This window comes from Apaloderma vittatum, unplaced genomic scaffold (genome assembly GCF_000703405.1).
Source record: "Apaloderma vittatum isolate BGI_N311 unplaced genomic scaffold, ASM70340v1 scaffold1803, whole genome shotgun sequence".
NCBI classification, from domain to species: domain Eukaryota; kingdom Metazoa; phylum Chordata; class Aves; order Trogoniformes; family Trogonidae; genus Apaloderma; species Apaloderma vittatum.
Window position 1 is genome coordinate 21516 of NW_009707291.1, and position 19100 is coordinate 40615.

Below are 19100 nucleotides of genomic sequence, written 5' to 3' on the forward strand. Positions count from 1 at the left end.
CAGTGCAGAGGGAATGACAGTACGTCTATATGATCTTTACGGTCCCTTCCAACCCTGACAATTCTATGTCATTACTGCACCATCCACTCACTCCTGGAATTTGACAGAAATAGTGTTATTAGAAGCAGTTAGTAGAGCCACGGTTGTCTTGCTAACAGAGTGACACAGGCCCAATAAATACCACTTGTGAACCTCCAGGAACCAGCTGGAGGCTGATGCCCTCACTCCTCCATGCTCCCCCTCACTGGTACCTTAACAGCCAGTTGGCCGAGTCAAGCAGTAATGAGGCTGTCAGCTGTGATGGAGAAAAGGCTGGGAAACGAGAAAAAGCAACTGTCATTAGTAAGTGGAAAGGATGAATCTGGGGGTGAGATTGCCAAGGACACTGACTAGCAATAGTTTTCCATCAGCTGATGACTAGAGTGATTACAGAGATAATTTATAACCGCTCATCACTGCCAGCCTCTCTCAGAGAGCAGTCAAATCATTGCTTCTGATACTCTGCATGTCACGAGTGTCACATCATTGCTTATTTTCAGTGATCTGCTGGTGCTTAATAATTTATTTCAAATAAGGGATTTTCTTCCTACTTGGCAACTTATATAATGGGGATAATATTGGTGGGTCTGTTCTTGGATAGACATGCACAGAAGCAAAAGGGAAGAGAAAAGTTGTAGCAAAAGCAATCTGGGGGGTCTCTGAAACAACATCTTCTGCCACAGACCAGCCTTAGTCTATTCCACCCATGGACTAAGAAGACCAAACACACATTGCCCTGCCTCACAAATACTATCCCTTGGGAATGGAAAATTTTGAAACTGAGGCTTTAGAGAGACAAAGAACACAAATTTGATAAACAAGTTGCATACAAGGAATATGAGTTCAAAATGAAGCCAGGGTCAAAGCAAAGACAGGTATAATCCCTGCCCTTATACCACTTTCTGGAAACCCTGCAGCAGAGCCAAAGCTATCTGACAGGAAAAAAAAAAAATCACCCATTGTTATATTGATGAGGGACAGCAGAGGACCTATCTTCTGCAGCTCAGCCAGGTGATCAGGCCCAGCCAGCATGGGTTCATGAAAAGCAGGTCCTGCTTGACCAACCTGATCTCCTTCCATGACCAGGTGACCTACCTAGTGGATGAGGGAAAGGTTGTGGATGTTGTCCAGCTGGACTTCAGTAAAGCCTTTGCCACCATCTCTCACAGCATTCTGCTAGAGAAGCTGGTGGCTCACAGCTTAGACAGGTGTATCCTTTGCTGGGTTAAAAACTGGCTGGACGGGCAAGCCCACAGAGTGGTGCTGAACGGAGTTAAATCCAGTTGGTGGGCGGTTACGAATGGTGTTCCCCAAGGCTCAGTTTTGGGGCCAGTCTTGTTCAATTTCTCAATGATCTGGATGAGGGAGTTCAGTGTATCCTCACTAAGTTTGTAGAAGACACCAAATTGAGTGGAAGAGTTGATTTGCTTGAGAGTAGGAAGGCCTTGCAAGGGGATTAGACTGAACTGGTTAGACTGATGGGCTGAGGCCAAGTGTATGAGGTTTAAAAGGCCAAGTGCTGATTCCTATACTTTGGTCTCAACACCCCCAGGCAGCGCTACAGGCTTAGGGAGGAGTGGTAGGAAAGCTGCCTGGTGGAAAAGGTTCTGTGGGTGCTGGTCAACAGGTGACAGCAGTGTCCTCAGGTGGCCAAGCCCAACAGCATCCTGGCCTCTATTTAAAACAGTGTGCTCAGCAGGAGCAGGGAAGTGACTGGGCACTGGTGAGGATGCATCTCGAATCCTGTGTTCAGTTTTGGGCATCACAGTACAAGAAAAAAATTGAGATGCTGGAGCAGGTACAGAGAAGAGCAACAAAACCGGTGAGGGGTTTGGAGAACAAGTCTTACGAGGAGTGGCTCAGGGATCTGGGGCTGTTTAGCCTGGAGAAGAGGAGGCTGAGGGGAGACCTTACCGCTCTCTACAACTACCTGAAAGGAGGTTGTAGGGAGGTGGGCGTTGGTCTCTTCTCCCAAGTAACAAATGATAGGACAAGAGGAAATGGGCTGAAGTTGCATCAGGGGAGGTCTAGATTGGATACTAGGAAAAATTTCTTTACTGAAATAATCGTGAGGCATTGGACTAGGCTGCCCAAGGAAGTGGTGGAGTCGCCATCACAGAATCACAGAATCATAGAATGGCCTGGGCTGGAAGGGACCTTGGAGATCATCTAATCCAACCTCATTGTCACGGGGAGGGACGCCTCTCAACTACATCAGGCAATCCTTGGAGATCTTCAAAAAATCTGTAGACATGGCACTTCAAGACATGGTTCACTGGTCATGGTAGTGCGGACTGTTGGACTTGATAATCTTAGAGGCTCTCTTTCCAGCCTTAGTAATTCTATGATTCTGGGTTTTGCCCTATTCCAAAACCTCAGTGTAGCCAGGTGCTAAAGAAATTAGTTCATGCTTAGGAAGCTGAAATACTTTGCAAGTAAAGCAGTTGGCCTTAAAACCATCTGTCAGTAAAGACTTCAAGGCACCATTATTAAGCCATTTTAATACAATGCCATTGTGTGCTGCAGAGGTGACTCTGCTGAGTGACAGAGCCAAAAAAACTTGCTGCTTTCGCCTCAGAGGGATGCAGAGTTTATAAATCTTGTACATCTGGGCTAATTAATTTCTTTCTCCTTCTTCCTTCTCCTTTTCGATGTGACTTGTGTCATACAAAAAACTGTGTTTAAAATTAGAGGAACTTCCAGTAAAGAGAGAAAGTCAACCTTTGGGTAATGAAAAGAAACTGAATAATTTCCTGCAATAGAGTTTATTCTTCTGAAGGGAGAAATTTGCTCTCACTGCTCTGGTACAACACCAGCATACACCCAACACCATGTAGAGCACAGCAACTCCTGGTCCCCAAGTACTTTCAGCTTAAGGACTGAATCATACACAGCCTGAGTTTTAAAACTATCAATCTCATTCATGTAAATGGGATCTCTTCAGAACTGGAATCCAAAAAATAAACAACGGGACACTAAACAAAATCAAGACCTTAATGAAGAGTTTCGTGTTTTCCCTCGCCAGTAGGGCTCAAATGGCATCTTAGGACTCATAACAATGTTGTGCTTGTGGCTTCTCAAAGATACCTTCATAAAGGACAACAGACTGATTAGAAGCAGAGGACACACACGGACCAATATTATAAAACTGGTGGAATTCAAGGTGATGTCACTCATGTTTAAGAACATCAGTGGAGATGGAGCTACAAGAGCCTCCGGTAAGAACACAGTTTATGACCCTCAGGAGCCCTCAGCCCTGCTGTGAAAACTGCCAGGTATAACACCCATCAGTTGATCTCATAAGAGCTGTCATGATTAAGTGATAACAGTTCATTTTACTTCTATCTTCAGAAGTGTTTTTCTGGCCTTGTAGCTAATTTGATTACTTTAGCACTCTAAATTTTGTTTCACCTTGCTCACCTTACCAATGCACTATTTTCTAAACACAAAGCATGGTACCCTCATGGGACACCAAAACAGAATCCCAGAATTCCAGATAGTCTGGTACCCACTCAGAATCAATCCTGGCAGACACAAACTTTGCAGAAAGTCATTTTGGCTTTTATATTTTTTGTAATGACATATGCAGAACAGCAGCTTGGTATCCGTACCTCCTCCCTATCTGCGTGTTGACATAGCAAGCAAGATGGCATCCAACTTCAATCACTGACCAAGAAAAAGCAGGCAGTGCTGACTGCTGACATATTCCTGCATAACTACGATGCTCTACGTTTGTAACTCAGAAGTTTGTAGAGAAAGATAACTGTCTTATTAAGCCAAAATAAAAAATAAAAATAAATAACAAGCAAACTTTCAGACTTGCAGAGCTTCATAATTCAAAGAGCTTTCTAGGCATGAAAGCGTTCCTGGCTTTCCTAACTGAAGTAACTGATCTAAAATTGGATCCTACCTGCATCCACTAATTTTATATTACTTTTGCCCTACTGGAAATGAGGGTATATTGCTCCCTCCCTAAAAACTCTTTTCCTATCCAATATTTATACTCCTGCTATCACTCTTCATGTTATTTTGATATTTCATCTGCATAGAGGGCTGGTTAGGGCACCATTGAGGAAATTATCCTAGCACTGTATTAGCCATTCATTTTCTAAAATTATTTCCTTATCTATTGCTCTGGGGTTTTTTTACAGCTGTGTTCAGGGACCTGACAAAAGAACTGTGCTCCACTATTCTAGGACTGCAAATAAACTGTACCAGAATCAGCTACTATCCTCAAAAGTCTAACATTTTAAACATGAAACAGATACAGATGTAGAAGGTACTTTGATCTCATATTTTCAGATAGTGACTGATACACCAGGAAAACAAATACATTTCCTGAAATGACGGAAGAACCTGAAAGCAAAGGCTGACATTGAATTCACATTTTCTAAACCTTAATCCAGTTCTGAAAATCTAAAAAGACTAAATTGACAACAACATGTGCACTAGGGCTGCTCAGAAGAAACTCCCTTAAAGCAGCTGCTTTAGCTTCAGTTACTTCAGCAAATTTGATAAATTCATGATGACACTTTAAGAAAATGGCTGTCATCTTAAGGTCAAAACATAAAGAAATTCTTGAAATCCAGCACATGTATGGAATACTAGATCCCATCTGTGAACACTCAGCAATGGCCATGTTCACACAAGCCTTGTTCAGAGAAAGCACAACAAATTCCCATTTAAACAGAGCTGACTTCTGACAGAGCTGACTTCCGTCTGTGTAAAGTCTACAGGGTTTTACCCAACTGTTCACACCAATGCAGGATCAAAGTCATTTGGACTGCTCCTGCTTAGATTGCATTTCTATCTGCAATGCTAATATTAATTCCTCAAACCTTGTACGCAACCTGCTGTAATGTTTAGCACCCATACAGCAACAAAGATTTCTTAATGTGCAACCTGAAGTTTGCCTGTGTTGTTTTGGCTGTTTCTGCTTGTTCTACCTTTCACGGACATGAAAAGCTGCTGGATCCATCTCTCCCTGGAGATTCCTGTACTGCTCAAGTGGATGGGATGGGAAGCTACAGTATGGAATGCAGTGACAGAAAATTTGATGCCAAATCCAATTTTTGAAAGCCAAAGAGCTAAACTCAAACTGAGCCAATAAGACCACAGAGTCCTGCTTTTCCAAGTCAGTTACTAAGGGCACTGAGCTGCTTGGATCCCAACAGCTTCTTCCAGACCTGAGCACAACACTATGGAGCCATTCAGTCTTGATAGCCTCTATCTCTACTAGCTCAGGGACATGCAAACTGAATACGCTTAGAAAGTTGTTGGCATTTAAATCACTCCATCGTCTCTTTTCTAGAGCACAATTTGCTTTTCTCAATCTTTCCCATAAACTATGTTTTTCAAGTAATTTGACTTCCATGTTGCTCTCCGGTAAACCTCCTCCAGTCTGGCTGCATCCTTCTGGCACTGTTTTGTTCCTAGAAGGACATAAGATTTTAGCTGAGGTGCCACCAACATTCAGCAGTCTAGAAAAAATACAATCTGTTTTTTATCTGTAGTGCCCATATCCTGCACCAAGATTATGCTGCTGATTTGAATAGAGACGAGACCAATCCTCACATGTAGAAGAAACCCAGATGTAATGGAATGCCAAGCCACTGAGCTCTCGTAAGTCCCTAAGTGACTCATCTGTAAGCGGAATGGGACTGAGGAAGCAAGCCAGCAAAGCTGAGTAAAAACGCTAAAATTCAGGTACGTGATGTTCTTCCCCTGTGTATAACAGAGTTATGACTCATCAAATGCAAACAGAACAACATGAAGATAACTAGAAAGGAACATATGCCCTTCCCAGTTTAAATTTGTTTTCCTTGCAGCTGACTCCCACGAGTTCACATGCAGGAAGGATTCAGCTTAACCTGACTGAGAAGGATGTGATTAATGTGTCTGCCAGCAGAAGATAAGGCTTCAACATTTTTTCCTACTTCACAAGGAATTAAAGAGGCAGGCCTCTTCTCTTTCAATCCTCACTGAGGTGAGAACTCAAAATTGATTGAGGAAACAAACAAAAAATTAGAGAAGACAATTACCCAACACAGATAAAATGGGGGAAAAAGCTAAGATGAAGCTACTTTATCACTCTACCCAAGCTTGGAACTCTAAAAAAAAATTTAATTTCATAGCAGTTGGAGCAGAATTATTATCTCATGCTGTTAGTTCAGCCCCTGCAACTGTATCAGTACAGATCTTCCTTGACATACACACATGTTTTGGAAGAAATACGAAATTTATAACACTTTAGCAATGTAACTCCTATCTCCTGGCACTGATTTGAGAAAAGTATTTATATGTTTCAATGTAGCATTCATACTTACTACATGAAAATTAGGCCCTGAGAAGCTATCAGATTCCAATAAATGTAATTTATCAAACAATATAAAATAAATAAATGTTGGTGTCAGTCTGATGGCAAGAGCACATTAGCACCAACATCTGACTAACACAGGTCAAAGTAGGGGCCTGGTCCATGAGAACAATTCAGAAGATACCCTGGTCAGAGCTGCTGGATACTTTAGACACCCTTGGCCTTGGAAGTCTCTTCCATTTTAGGACTCTACCTTGAGTACATCAGTTTCTGTGCTAGATGACAAATCCACAATAGGACCATGCAAGTTTCACCATCGCACCCAAAATAATATAAAACAGAGGGGAAAAAGTCCAGCTAAAACCTTAAATATAGTTAGCCTAGGTAACAGCAAGAAGTCATTCACTGTTTTTTCTGCCAGGTTGCTTGTTAAAGTAGCTTGTTGCATCTCAACTTATATTTAATGACAAGCAATTAAAAAATAGTCTTTATGCTTTTGTGAAGGTACAATTCACACAACAGAAAAAGACATTATGACAGTGTTTAAGTATGTAACATTCATTAGAACTGACTGAGGCAAACTACGAAATTAAAGTCAGGAGAGAGAACTGTGACCATCTAGATGATTTACTGTTTTTCCAAGAGGATGAAGAATGTAGAACGTCTAAAATGTCACAAAATGCCTAGCTCACAGTTTCATCTACACAACTAGAAGCTTCCACAAAACAACTTGTTATGGGCACTCAGGGTTTAGAAAAGTTTCATGATTATTTTCTTTTCCCCTTATATCCCTCATGCAAGAGGACTTAAAATGTCTGATAATAAAACACAAGCTGTATAGGGGTTGCATGGCCAGGTTTTGGTAGCAGGGGGTCTACAGGGGCATGTTCTGTGAGAAGCTACCAGAACTTCCCCCATGTCCGAGAGAGCCAAGGCCAGCCAAGATGGAACCACTGCTGAGCAAAGCTGAGTCCAGCAGCGACAGCGGTAGCACCTCTGGGATAACATGTTTAATAAGAAGCAGAAAAAAATGCTGCACAACAATTGCAGCTGGAGAGAGAAGTGAGACTATGCGAGAGAAACAACTTTGCAAACACCAAGGTCAGTGAACAAGGAGGGGGAAGAGGTGCTCCAGGTGCCAGGGCAGAGATTTCCCTGCATCCTGAGATGAAGACCATGGTGAGGCAGGCTGTCCCCCTGCAGCCTATGGAGGTCTGTGATGGAGAAGATGTCCCCCTGCAGCCCATGGAGGACCCCACACCAGAGCAGCTGGATGTCTGAAAGATCTTTGCTGTCTGAAAGAGCAAGGCGGCGCGGCAGCAGGCTCCTGGCAGGACCTGTGGAGGGACGAGCCCACACTGGAGCAGGTGAAGAGTGTGAGGAGTCCTTCCCCTGAGAAGGAAGGAGCAGCAGAGACAGTGTGTCAGGAGCTGACCACAAGCCCCATTCCTCATCCCCCTGTGCTGCTGGAGGGCAGGAAGGTAGAGAATTTGGGAGTAAAGTTAACCTGGTAAGAAAGGACAGGTGGGGGAAGGTGTTTTAAGATTTAGTTTTTATTTCTCATTAACCTTCTCTGACTTAATTAGTAATAAATTAAAATAATTTTCCCCAAGTCAAGTCTGTTTTACCTGTGACTGTAATTGCTGAGTGATCTCTTCCTGTACTTATCTTGACCCATGAGCCTTTTGTTACATTATCTCTCCTCCACCCTGTTGAGGAGGCGACTCACTTTGGTCAGCACCTAGCCTTCAGCCAGGGTCAACCCATCACAAAAACTAAAACCTTCCTGAAAGTAAGCTGAAGTAGTAATAGAAAATAGCAGTAATAGAAAAGTCTTTGAAATAGGATTGCATCAGTTAAGGCGAAAATTAAGGGAAGTTGGTATACACTGACAAAGGCTGGTATAGACATAGTCAACGTGGTGATTAAGTCTCCAGATCCCTGAAACATCAGCTTTTTTGGTGTGGTGAGAGGGTTTACCAGTGGCTGTTGTTTTGCTTTTGTTTAAATACTTGGTTTAGGGCAAACTCTCACAGGAAATGCTCAGACTGCTCATCTTACACAGAGAGCACTGTTTCATGTTTGAAGTTATTCTGCCCAGGACACCTTTGACAACCAATGGAAAGTAAAAGAAAATTTGAAACCACGATGGAAGGAAAACTCTCAGATGTATTTCAGAGCAGCAGGTAATGCTGGCTGGACAAAACTGGAATCACTGTGTCCGTGACAGCCACTCATCCTCAATCATACAATGATGATGCCATATGAAGGATCAGCAGAGAATTTGGCCAACTCGCTGCTTGGGTGAGTGTTCTCAGGAGAGTTTGGCTACTTGATTTTTGTAAGTTAAGGGTTTAGCAGGAAGAAAACATCTGAAATGCTGTTAACAGAATGTAAGAGTGAAGTTGTAAACACTAAGGACCTCACAGATTGTGTGACTCTAGATTGAAATTCTGGCTGCTGAACAGGTGAAAACTGTCAAAACGCTTTTTAAGCCATAGAAAATATATTTGCTTGGTATTTGAACGACTTTGTAAAAGGTCACTGAAACCCGGGATGTTCCCGGTGAAATATATCAGGCTCAACAACATAGCATTTTGAAAATAAGTGGTTTGTCTCAAAAGCTGCAGTTAGCTCTATTTGAAATATGGCATGGACAAGACATAGGCTTTCCTTCCAGTGTGCAGGAAGCATTTGATTCATGATTCTTAATGTCCTTTAAAAGTAGACCTTCTGCAACAAATGCACATGTAGTACCACCAGTTCTGTAGCACTGGCCTGGAGAGGATATGAACAGAATCAAGACTGTTCTCTGCAATGGTACACACAAGTAACAGAGAGGAATGGAATCCCAGTTTCAGTCGTATGCAACTGCAAAAATGGTTTATGAATGGTTTATGAGTTGAGCTGTGGACTGTCTTAGGTTTGTTTTACTGGAAGACTTTCTGAAAAAGTGTTTTTCTATCAATCATGTTTTCTTTCACCAGAAATTTTCCTGGAAGTCTGTCTGCTGCAGGTTCATCTTCAGCAGTGTATTTGTTAGATGAAATTGAAACTGTAGCTGAAATTTAGGAAATCTATTCAGAGCTGTCAATAACTGTGAAAATGCAATGAACGTGCTAAAAAATACTACTGGGAAATGAAACTGAAAGTTGAATCTTGACCTTAACTTCCTTAACTGGCTTACCTTTTCATAAAAAAATATATTGCTGGATGATCTACACCTTAAATTTATGCAGACAGCAAGAATGAAACTGCACTGTGGTAACTGTTACCCCTGTATTTAGTAACTAAATTGTTACAAAGCAAGTTTTTAAAGCAGAGGCATCAATGTCTACGTCTGCAATGCAGGGCATACTTACAATTCACTGACTTCTTGCCCTGACAGAGGCTTCTCATAGGTCTGTAAATTAGACTTTCAATACAAGATATTAAAAAATTTGTAGCTTCGTACCTGTATTGTAAACAGGAACCCAGTGGTAGAACTCATTCTGGTAGGGAACTGTATCAAATTCACTGCACTGCATCTGACGAAAGGTTGGCAAGCCTTTGCGACAGGGGCTAATGTTACACATGCGATAGCGCTTCCTTTCTCCAGTGCAGTAGTCTCCTCCAAATTGTGGTCTAGAGAAGGAAAATAGAGATCGGGACTTGAGAATCTGGGTAAAAAAGCAGTTTCAAAAGAGCAATGTCTTTCGGGTTCCAGTGGGATAACAAGGTTGAAACTGAATCCTTGACAGGGTAGAGATACCACACACATGTCCAAGCACCCAAATATGACAGTATGGAGCACACAGGTCTAGACAAACTTTGCATCCTGAAGAAGTGCTTGGTACACTGCCCAGCTAAGCTCACGGCAAATTACCTTATCAGATGAATTCCCTCAAAACACTGTACTTTCCAGAATGTTTGACAGCTCTTCCATAAAAGCCAGATGACTGGAACAAAACATGAAAGGTAATTCCTGACTTCCCTCAGGAACAGATTGCTAGCTGTTGTTCTCACCTAGTGTTTAATGATATTTATTTGTTCACTGAGGTATTACTAAAGCAACATTTCTACTATTTCTGTAAAGCCTGAATGCCAAATAGCAAGATTTTTTCATTTTGTGTAGAAGTAAGTTCCATGCAAGGTAAGGATTAAATAATAAGATGATGCTTGAACAGAATTTCACACAGGTATGCTTAACTGGGAAGGGGCAGTATTCAGCCTCTGACTTGCTGTGTCACCTCCTGATAACAGTCTCATACAAAATTGTTTCCGGTACCTCAAAGATATTGAATAAAAGGTAGGAAAAAATTGTGTGTTCAGCTTACTCTGGGTTATCACATGGTCTCTCCGCGCTCTGAACTCCTGCCCCACATGTTCTTGTGCAGTGGGACCAGGATGACCAAACACCCCATCCACCATGGATTGCCTCAGGAGTCTTGCCTACTGTAATGCACTCACCAGAGAAGCACCACTGAGGAGAGAAGAGAAAGGACAAACAGCTTAAAATCATTCTTGTAGGAAAATGTTACTGTGAATTATTTGTTATTTTAGCCCCTGAAGCTTGAAAACTTGAGTGGAAACATAAATGGAGATGTCACAGGATGCCCCTTTTTCATACTGAACAACGACAGAGCTACTCACAGTTCCTGTGCTGCCCTTCCACAGGCAGCGCAGCTTGCAGGCAGCAAGGGTCACACTCACCTTGTTTTCTCCGCATTGAGTTCCATCTGCTGCTGCATCCAGTTTGGAACGGCAGGATCCTCTCACCGAGCACCAGAGTGTCTGGCAAAGGTTCTGGAAAAGAAAGAAAATTGCAGCAGTGTGAAGCAGAGCTGAACACCGGTGGCCAAGATTTTCAAAAGCATCCCACAGTTTTGTACTTCCACTTACACGGTTTTATAAACGATGTATTTACAGGGGCAGATGTTGAGAGTTTTTCACAAGTTAGGACCCACTAAGGGTCCAAATTTAGGTACTCCTCATTAGTGTACAAGGATGGACTACTTGACAAACATAAAATGGTGAATATTTTCTATCAAGTGAATCACCTGAACTATGCAAGTTCAAAAATGCTCCTCATTGTCTGCTCAGCTCCTAGCTACACCCAGGAAAAATGGCTTTACAAAGTTCAGGTATCTTTTTTTTTTCGCGAAGTTGAATAGAGTTTGTATTATTTTCACTTACTGAGTATTGTTGCCTGCCTGAAAACATGCAGTGAATTCAAAGAAGGTTAGAGAAGCCAGCTAGATAAGTAAAAATAGTATCGTGTGTCCAAGTACGACAGCCAGTTTAATTCATGGATGTTTCAAAACTGTATGAGGAGAGATCAAACCAGAGGTCTCATCAGCCAAGTAGGCAGCAAGGGAATGATCTAAAAGATCATAGGCTAGCTAGCAGATAAAACGGCCTTGTGGCACAGTAAGGGGTCTGGTTAGTGAATGCTTGCATTTTAAGCTAATTAGAAACTGGTGGAAGTTTAATACAGCACATTGCAAGTGAAGCACAGTATTTCAGCTGCTGCTTCATGTGCAGTGGTCAACTCTATGGAAGCCACAGAGACTCCTGAGAGTCCGCAAAGCTAGCAGGGCAAGAAACATTACAGATACCTTAAAACAAGCCTTCTTCACTCAATCAGAACTATTGTTTGGGGAGTGAGGACAGACATCGAGGGCTATTCTACCCTCCTCAGTCCACATGCACATCAGCTTATCTTTTGGGTGACATGCAGAAGCCCTGCATGCTTGGGAACTCCTGAACAAGCACAGCTTTGTGTAGAAAACCACTTCCAAGTTGGATAAACCAGGGGCGTCCAGGAGTCTGTGCACCTTCAACTGGAACATCAGAAACAAAAGCCGAGGGACTCTGGGCCAGGTTTTTGCTGAGCCTGTTTGAGCTGCAGAGTTCAGCACTGGGAGAAGGAACAGAGCTGGCAGCACCAAACTGTTGAAGCAGGGACGGTTGTGTCATGAAAGGAGGAATAAGAAGGATCCCACTAGCAGCTCCCACTGGGATTCTCAGAGAAGGTGACATACCAGGTTTGGGAGCAAACTCGGAAACTGTACACTTGCAAAAATCCAGCTCCAATAACGGGCAGCAGCATGAATGCAAAAGGCAAAATTTGGCTGCTGGTTTCTGACCTGCCTCTGTTTAAAAGAGTTAAGCTTGGGCACAGTTTGTTTTGAGAGAGTTGCCTTTACTTTACCTTCTGCATTGTGTGTTCAACTTGTTTTTCTTCTAGAACACAAGAATATATGTTGATAGTAGTTGATAGTACAGAATATCCCAAAAAACTCCAAATCTCTTGCTTGAATACAGAATCTGAGGCGTGTCGGCTCATTTAGCTGCTTTGGGGCAATGTATACAAGCCAATGGCTGTCTTGCAGTTCCCTGTACATAGTTCAGGAACATCAGTACTTAACAACTCTTCGTGAAGCCAGTGTTGTCAGGTTCTTAAGGCAGAGCTACCCAAGCGTTATAGCTGATAAATTTTCTTTCATTATGAAATTCATCCTTTACCTTGACTTTTGTATTTAGAATGTTTTGTACTTTTTAGTGTCTAAAGTGCACTCGTGTACTGTGCTTCACCTACCAGAGAAAGGCATCGAAAGCCTTCCACCGACAGTTACAATTTTATGAGGTGCACTCACAGATTTCAAAGTCAAAGAGTTCAGAGGAAATTCTTTAGCTTTGCAATAATATTTCCATATTGATCTCCATGTACTAGAGTTTTTTCAGCTTTAAGAGTACTGGAATAAGAACAATACATGAAAAAGCACTAATTACTGTCTGCTTTTGGAGGTAACACCCAGAAATTTGTGGCTCTACCAGGTATACATTGCAAAGCAAGTGATTTTTATCATCAGCAATATGGTATATAGTGTCCACCCCATCCACGACATCAGGGTCTGTTCTTAAAGAATGTCAAGTCCAAAACAACCTAGTTTCACTAAAGTTGGTAGAAATTCTAGAGTTAAAGAGAGGGCAATAAGATAAGGATTCAGAGCTCCTACAGCTTGTCCTATAGGAATCTACATATCTACAAACCACTTGGAAAATTTCTCCCCCTAATCTGCATTTTGCTTTTGTTTTCCCTACTGGAGAAACAATATTTATATACTTCAAGTAGGAACCTAGCCAACTAGGGAAGGCACCTGCTGGACCTGTTGTCTGTGAACTTGTGGGTGATGTAATGGTTGAAGGCTGTCTTGGGCACAGCAATCATGAAACTAGTTTTCAATTCTCAGAGAAGTAAGGAGGGGGATCATCAGAACTCTGCTATAGTGGACTTTGGGAGCAGAGACTTCCTCCTCTTTAGGAGCCCGGTTGACAGAGTCCCTTCAGAGGCAGTCCTGAAGGGCAAAGGAGTTCAGGAAGGCTGGGTACTCTTCACGAAAAAGATTTACAGGTACAGGAATAGGCTTTCCCCATGTGTGAAAAGACAAACTGGCAGAAAATAAGACTGACCTGTTGACATCAAATTGGGTGGGAGCACTGATCTGCCTGAGGGTAGGAAAAGCTCTACAGAGGGACCTGGACAGGCTGGAGCGATGGGCTGAGGCTGAGGCTCAACAAGACCAAGAGTCAGGTCCTGCACCTGGGTCACAACAGCCCCCAGCAGTACTACCGGCTGGGGAGGAGTGGCTGGAGAGCTGCCAGGCAGAGAGGGACCTGGAGGTGTTGGTGTACAACAGCTGAACAGGAGCCAGCAGTATGCCCAGGTGGCCAAGAAGGCCGGTGACATCCTGGCCTGTGTCGGGAATGGGGCTGTCAGCAGGAGCAGGGAGCTGATCATGTCCCTGTACTCGGCTTTGGTGAGGCCTCACCTTGAATCCCATGTTAAGTTTTGTGCCCCCCACTCCAAGAAAGACATTGGGGTGCTGCAGTATGCTCAAAGAAGGACGACAAAGCTGGTGAAGGTTTTAGAGCACAAGTCTTATGAAGAGCAGCTGAAGGAACGGGCTGTTTAGCCTGGAGAAGAGAAGACTGAGGCGAGACCTTACAGCTCTCTACAGCTACCTGAAAGGAGGTTGTAGGGAGGTGGGGGTCAGTCTCTTCTCCCAAGTTACAAGCAATAGTACAAGAGGAAATGGTCTCAAGTTATGACAGGGGAGGTTTACATTGGATTTGGAAAAAGTTTCTTCACCAAAAGGGTTGTCAAGCACTGGAACAGGCTGCCTAGCGAAGTGGTGGAGCTACCATCCATGGACGTATCTTAAAAGATGTGTAGATGTGGTGCCTAGAGACACGGTTTAGTGGTGGACCTGGTATTGCTAGGTCAGCCATTGGACTTTATGACCTTAAAGGTCTTTTCCAGCTCAAACGATTCTGTGATTCTATGATTCACAAGACGCTTAGAGGACTTATTCGGGCTCACTGAAATCATTATGTGAATTATAAGCTCCCGTCTTCACTAAATGTAATTACTGAACCTTGGGGCATCTTCAGCTAAATGCAGATACTTCTCTCAGAAAGAATCTGTAGATTTAATTCAGTCCAGCATTAAAAGTCACAGAAGAAATGTAGCCTGGTCAGTGAGTAAGTGTTAAGCAAATAGTGGAAAGGCAAACATCAGTGAGACCTCTTAGACAAAATGACTATACTGATCATTCAACACACCAGGCAGACTCTACTATTTGTAATTCCTTTTTTTGCCAGTGCAGCAACCTGCAAAATACAGGCCTTCCAGTAAAATACAAAACAAGATGCTACTAATTAATTTTCTGACATACATCTAGCTGTAAAATTGGTTAATAAGGAGCTGTTGAATATAAAGACCTACTAGGTTCAAACCCAAGGAGAAACAGAATGAATCAATACTGCAAAATTACACTTTAATTTTCTGCCTGTACCAACAGACAAATTACACTAACTGAGGAAACTAGAGCAGCAGGTAATGAAAACAATCTTTCAATACCTGCTTTAGATTCAGTAGTTGCAGCTCAACATTGGTAATCATGTTACCTATTAAGGCTGAGAAGATTAATCAAAAATAATCTCACTAATAGAAGGGCAGATGAGGATACATGTAATTATCTGAATGGAATAAAGAGTCACCAATCCACATCTGAGCACTGTACCTAAAAAACACTCCAGCACTGCTGATAGCCGTAATGCCACTTCTGACAGCAGGAACAAGCTGAGCGCTGTCTGCAATGTTTGCTGTATATTGTTGCCCAAAACACAGTAAAAATTAGGGATTAAATAGACTAGTACTTGAAATCACTGTTTCTGAACTGCTCTACATACAAAAATGCTGCACGAAGCCAAATAGCTCTGAATATCTAGGTACAGTTAAAATATCATACCACCACACCTTAGCTAACATAACCTGTTACTCTGCAGTGGCTCCTAGCTCTTGTAGAGAGTCAGGCTACTGTGAGTATACTGCTCCCTTGCACCTCCACACAACACTGTTTTGTTGTGCTGCAAGACAGACATCAGGGTACTTCCTAAATCATATGTTTCCACATAAAAATCTCATGTTTGATGGGAAAAAAAAATTTCTTTGGAGTATAGGGACTGAAATTTCCTATAATTAGATCATCACAAGTGCAAAAAACCAGGGCATATGGCCTGATTTCTTCAGAAAACTCTTCCTGAAACTGAAGGTTTGTTCCCAGAATGAGAAAGCTATAAGCTTGAAGCATCTTCATTTTTAATGGAATTTAAGACGCTTTTGATAATTTATCTAAGATCAATGACTCCACTGCTGAAGGACAGGCATTTGATAATAGATCTGGAGCCAGAGCCAGTAAAGGTCTTGCAAAACGCAAGGCAAACAGTGCAACAACTCACTTCTAGAATCTGCATAGTGGAATTAAAACGGTGTTAGGCAATGCCTGCACTGCACATTTAGTCTATGAGACTTTGAACATGTTGCATGTGCAGTTAGAAACTGAGGTTCGCAGACTGCTTCCACACTGTTCAAGAAGCTTAAGTTCATATTAGCAAAAGGAAGGAAAACATAAGCACTTACATCCACATCTTCACAGAAAGTAGCATTGGAACCATACTGAAGCTGGCACTGGTGATGCACATCATAAATGACTCCAGGAGCAATGATTGGGGACTTTAAAACTTCCTTTTGAGGGATATCATCAAGACAGAATCCCCATCCACGGCTAAAAGACAAAAACTGTATATTAAAATAAAAAACCAACAACTACACTTTTTTGACATTTCTATACAAATTTTCAATATCTAATTCTTAATGTTAATTTTTCATATGGTCTTTGGTAACAGTACTTCCAGGTTCCAGCTAAGACATGATGAACCACTGCTAACAAAGAGCACTCCACCTAGTTGGGGAGGGTCACAAAGGCAAAATATACCTTGTCATATTGGAACTATAGGAGCTCATTATGGTTTCAGTTGCTTTAGAGCACATCACAGCCTCTGCTTCAAGTTCTACCATACTGCTGCTCTTAAAAGAACATGAGTAGTTTGAATAAGTAATTGAAGTGAAGAACAAGTCTTTGTGACTAGAGGCAAGGTTTATAACGTTCCATCAGACTACTTGATGGAAAGGCTTCTTTCTTCCTGATAACTGCAAAATCTGCAGGTTGCATCGCGTCTGAGTGGATATAACAAAACTTAAGTTCACTTCTAGAAAGCAAGAATATAATGGAGCTTTTCCCAAACAGTAAGTGAGCAAAAAGCTCGCCCTCCATGGGAATTACTTGAAGCGCATTACAAAACCCCACATCTAGTAATGCCCTACAGGATTTACTTCAAACTCCACATAAACACTTCACACAGTTGTAGTCATTTCAGGGAAACACTACAACCTGATCACTCACTCTAGGAAACGTGTGATGTATTCCTTGCTGCACTGTGACCAGGTGAGAGGAGTAGGATCATACTGCAACTGCCGGGACATAATATATGGGCGCTTTCCAAGAGGCTCACAGTCATTCTCTTTTCCATCGTGCTGGATACCAAAACTAAAGACAAAAAACAACATCTAATAATTCCAGGTGACTGGTTGTGTCAGGCCTATCTATGGGTTCCACATGGTGCTTAAAAAGACACTAGGATTGCTTTTTCCCCTGGTGGGATCTAGATAACTTTTGCTAACAAAAAACATATAGAAGATCTGACCCAAAGCCTACCAAAAAATCTAGAATCTCATCAGCTTTCAAATATGTCTGTTATGTACAACAACATTGCCTAGCACAAAATAAAGAACACATGGCCAGACGCTATATATTTTTAAGGGAGTCAAACCACTATAGAACAGTTGGGCCATGAGTCAAGAGTTTAAACCTCAGATATGTTAAATCTGCTAAAGCCTAGCTCTTGGACTGTAGTTATTTCAGACTTGTACCACTTCAGCAAAGATCAGGCTTTGTTACACTGTCTTAAACCGTCTTATAATCATGTCTCTATTGCTTGTTTCTTTTTAAATCTCTTTTGAGACAGACAGTATTTCCCAAACTACTCAATGTCTGGTGAATTAGCCTCCAACCGCCAGTCCTTGCTGTTTTGTTTTCTCAAACTATGCCTTACAAATAGACCTCTACACAGGTCTTCTCAACATGATACCTTCCAACTTCTCTGACTTATTAAGGGATTTCTTTATTCAACAACTTGTAAAAGTCATAAGCATTAAAAACTTTGGTTGGGATTCAGCTGATTAAAAACACATGCCTCCATGTCATCTCATAGTGAAGGAGATTATCTGAAATAATAATATAAAAATATATTGATATATGAAGATGTTGACACCTACACTGTTGGCAACGGTTAGGGCTGGGCTGGCCATTGAACTCAGACAGACGGTCTCTAAATCCTCTCCCTCCCCAACTGGGAAAGGAAAGGGGATAAGGCAGAGAAACTTACGGATTGGAGAAGAAAACTCAAACAGCTTTAATAAAACAAAAATAGTACTAATAAGGAAACAATAAAAATGACGAGCTACGTACAAATACATACAAATCCAGTAAGGAATCCAACTGCCCCCCAGCAGCAATCCCCACTGATGCTGGTGGCATCAGGGAAGCCCCAGGCTCAGTGACACAGGGGAGCTGGATACAAGAGCTGGATTTGGGAACTCAGGATGAGCATCAAAAGCAGAAGAACAGAGAAAGTCTTCCTCAGGTGTTGCCCATTGAAGAGGAGGGCTTAAATCCTGTGAACTCTCGGTTTTACACAGATTATGATGTATATGGAATGGGAATACTCTTGTTGCCCACCTGTCCTGTCTTTTCCTTACCAGTGGTGCCATATTTTATTTCCTTGTGACTCCTTTAATTCCCGGCACCTGACATGGGGCACACAAGATCCAGCCATGACCTTGGTCACTACAGGAGCAAGTGTAAGCAGGAGTCCTTCTGTATCCCAATCCCTGGCAGTAACTGTGAACATCAGGCATCATCACTTCTAGTAGCAGACACTGTCTGCGAAAACATGCTGCTGACTTCAGAAAGTGCAGTATCTCAGAAAAGTAAATTCACTAAACACAATTGGTTCAGTTTAGCTCAAAACAGGACAATTGTTAACATCTGATGGTGTGCAGGCCTTTGTGTGAAAGAGCCATGAAAACTGACTCAGGCTGTGGTGCAGTCATGGATCAGACAAAGTGCATTCAAACCACTTAAGACTTTGTTTCTGGAAAATGTAATTGTATCATGACTCAAATGTTCCAAAAGCAATGCACAATTTCTGTCTGATTCAACTTCTGCAATGGTTCTGAGGTATAAAAGCAAGTGCGTCCCCTTGCTGACAGGCTCTTTTCTGTCAACGCGGTCTCTTG

The 19100-nt window shown here is 42.1% G+C and overlaps 1 protein-coding gene across 1 annotated transcript in view; it reads right to left on the bottom strand.

Annotated features, from left to right (window-relative positions):
- Nucleotides 1-19100, bottom strand: part of LOC104271442 (A disintegrin and metalloproteinase with thrombospondin motifs 12-like) — a gene marked incomplete at its 3' end in the record, with an annotated part of 40679 nt that overhangs the window by 14512 nt on the left and 7067 nt on the right. The window contains exons 6-10 of the mRNA XM_009866108.1: nt 17146-17289; nt 16323-16467; nt 11048-11140; nt 10672-10817; nt 9810-9979 (exon numbers count right to left, since the gene is read on the bottom strand). Coding sequence (XP_009864410.1) covers nt 9810-9979; nt 10672-10817; nt 11048-11140; nt 16323-16467; nt 17146-17289 — 698 coding nt within the window. The remainder of the gene's footprint in view (nt 1-9809; nt 9980-10671; nt 10818-11047; nt 11141-16322; nt 16468-17145; nt 17290-19100) is intronic.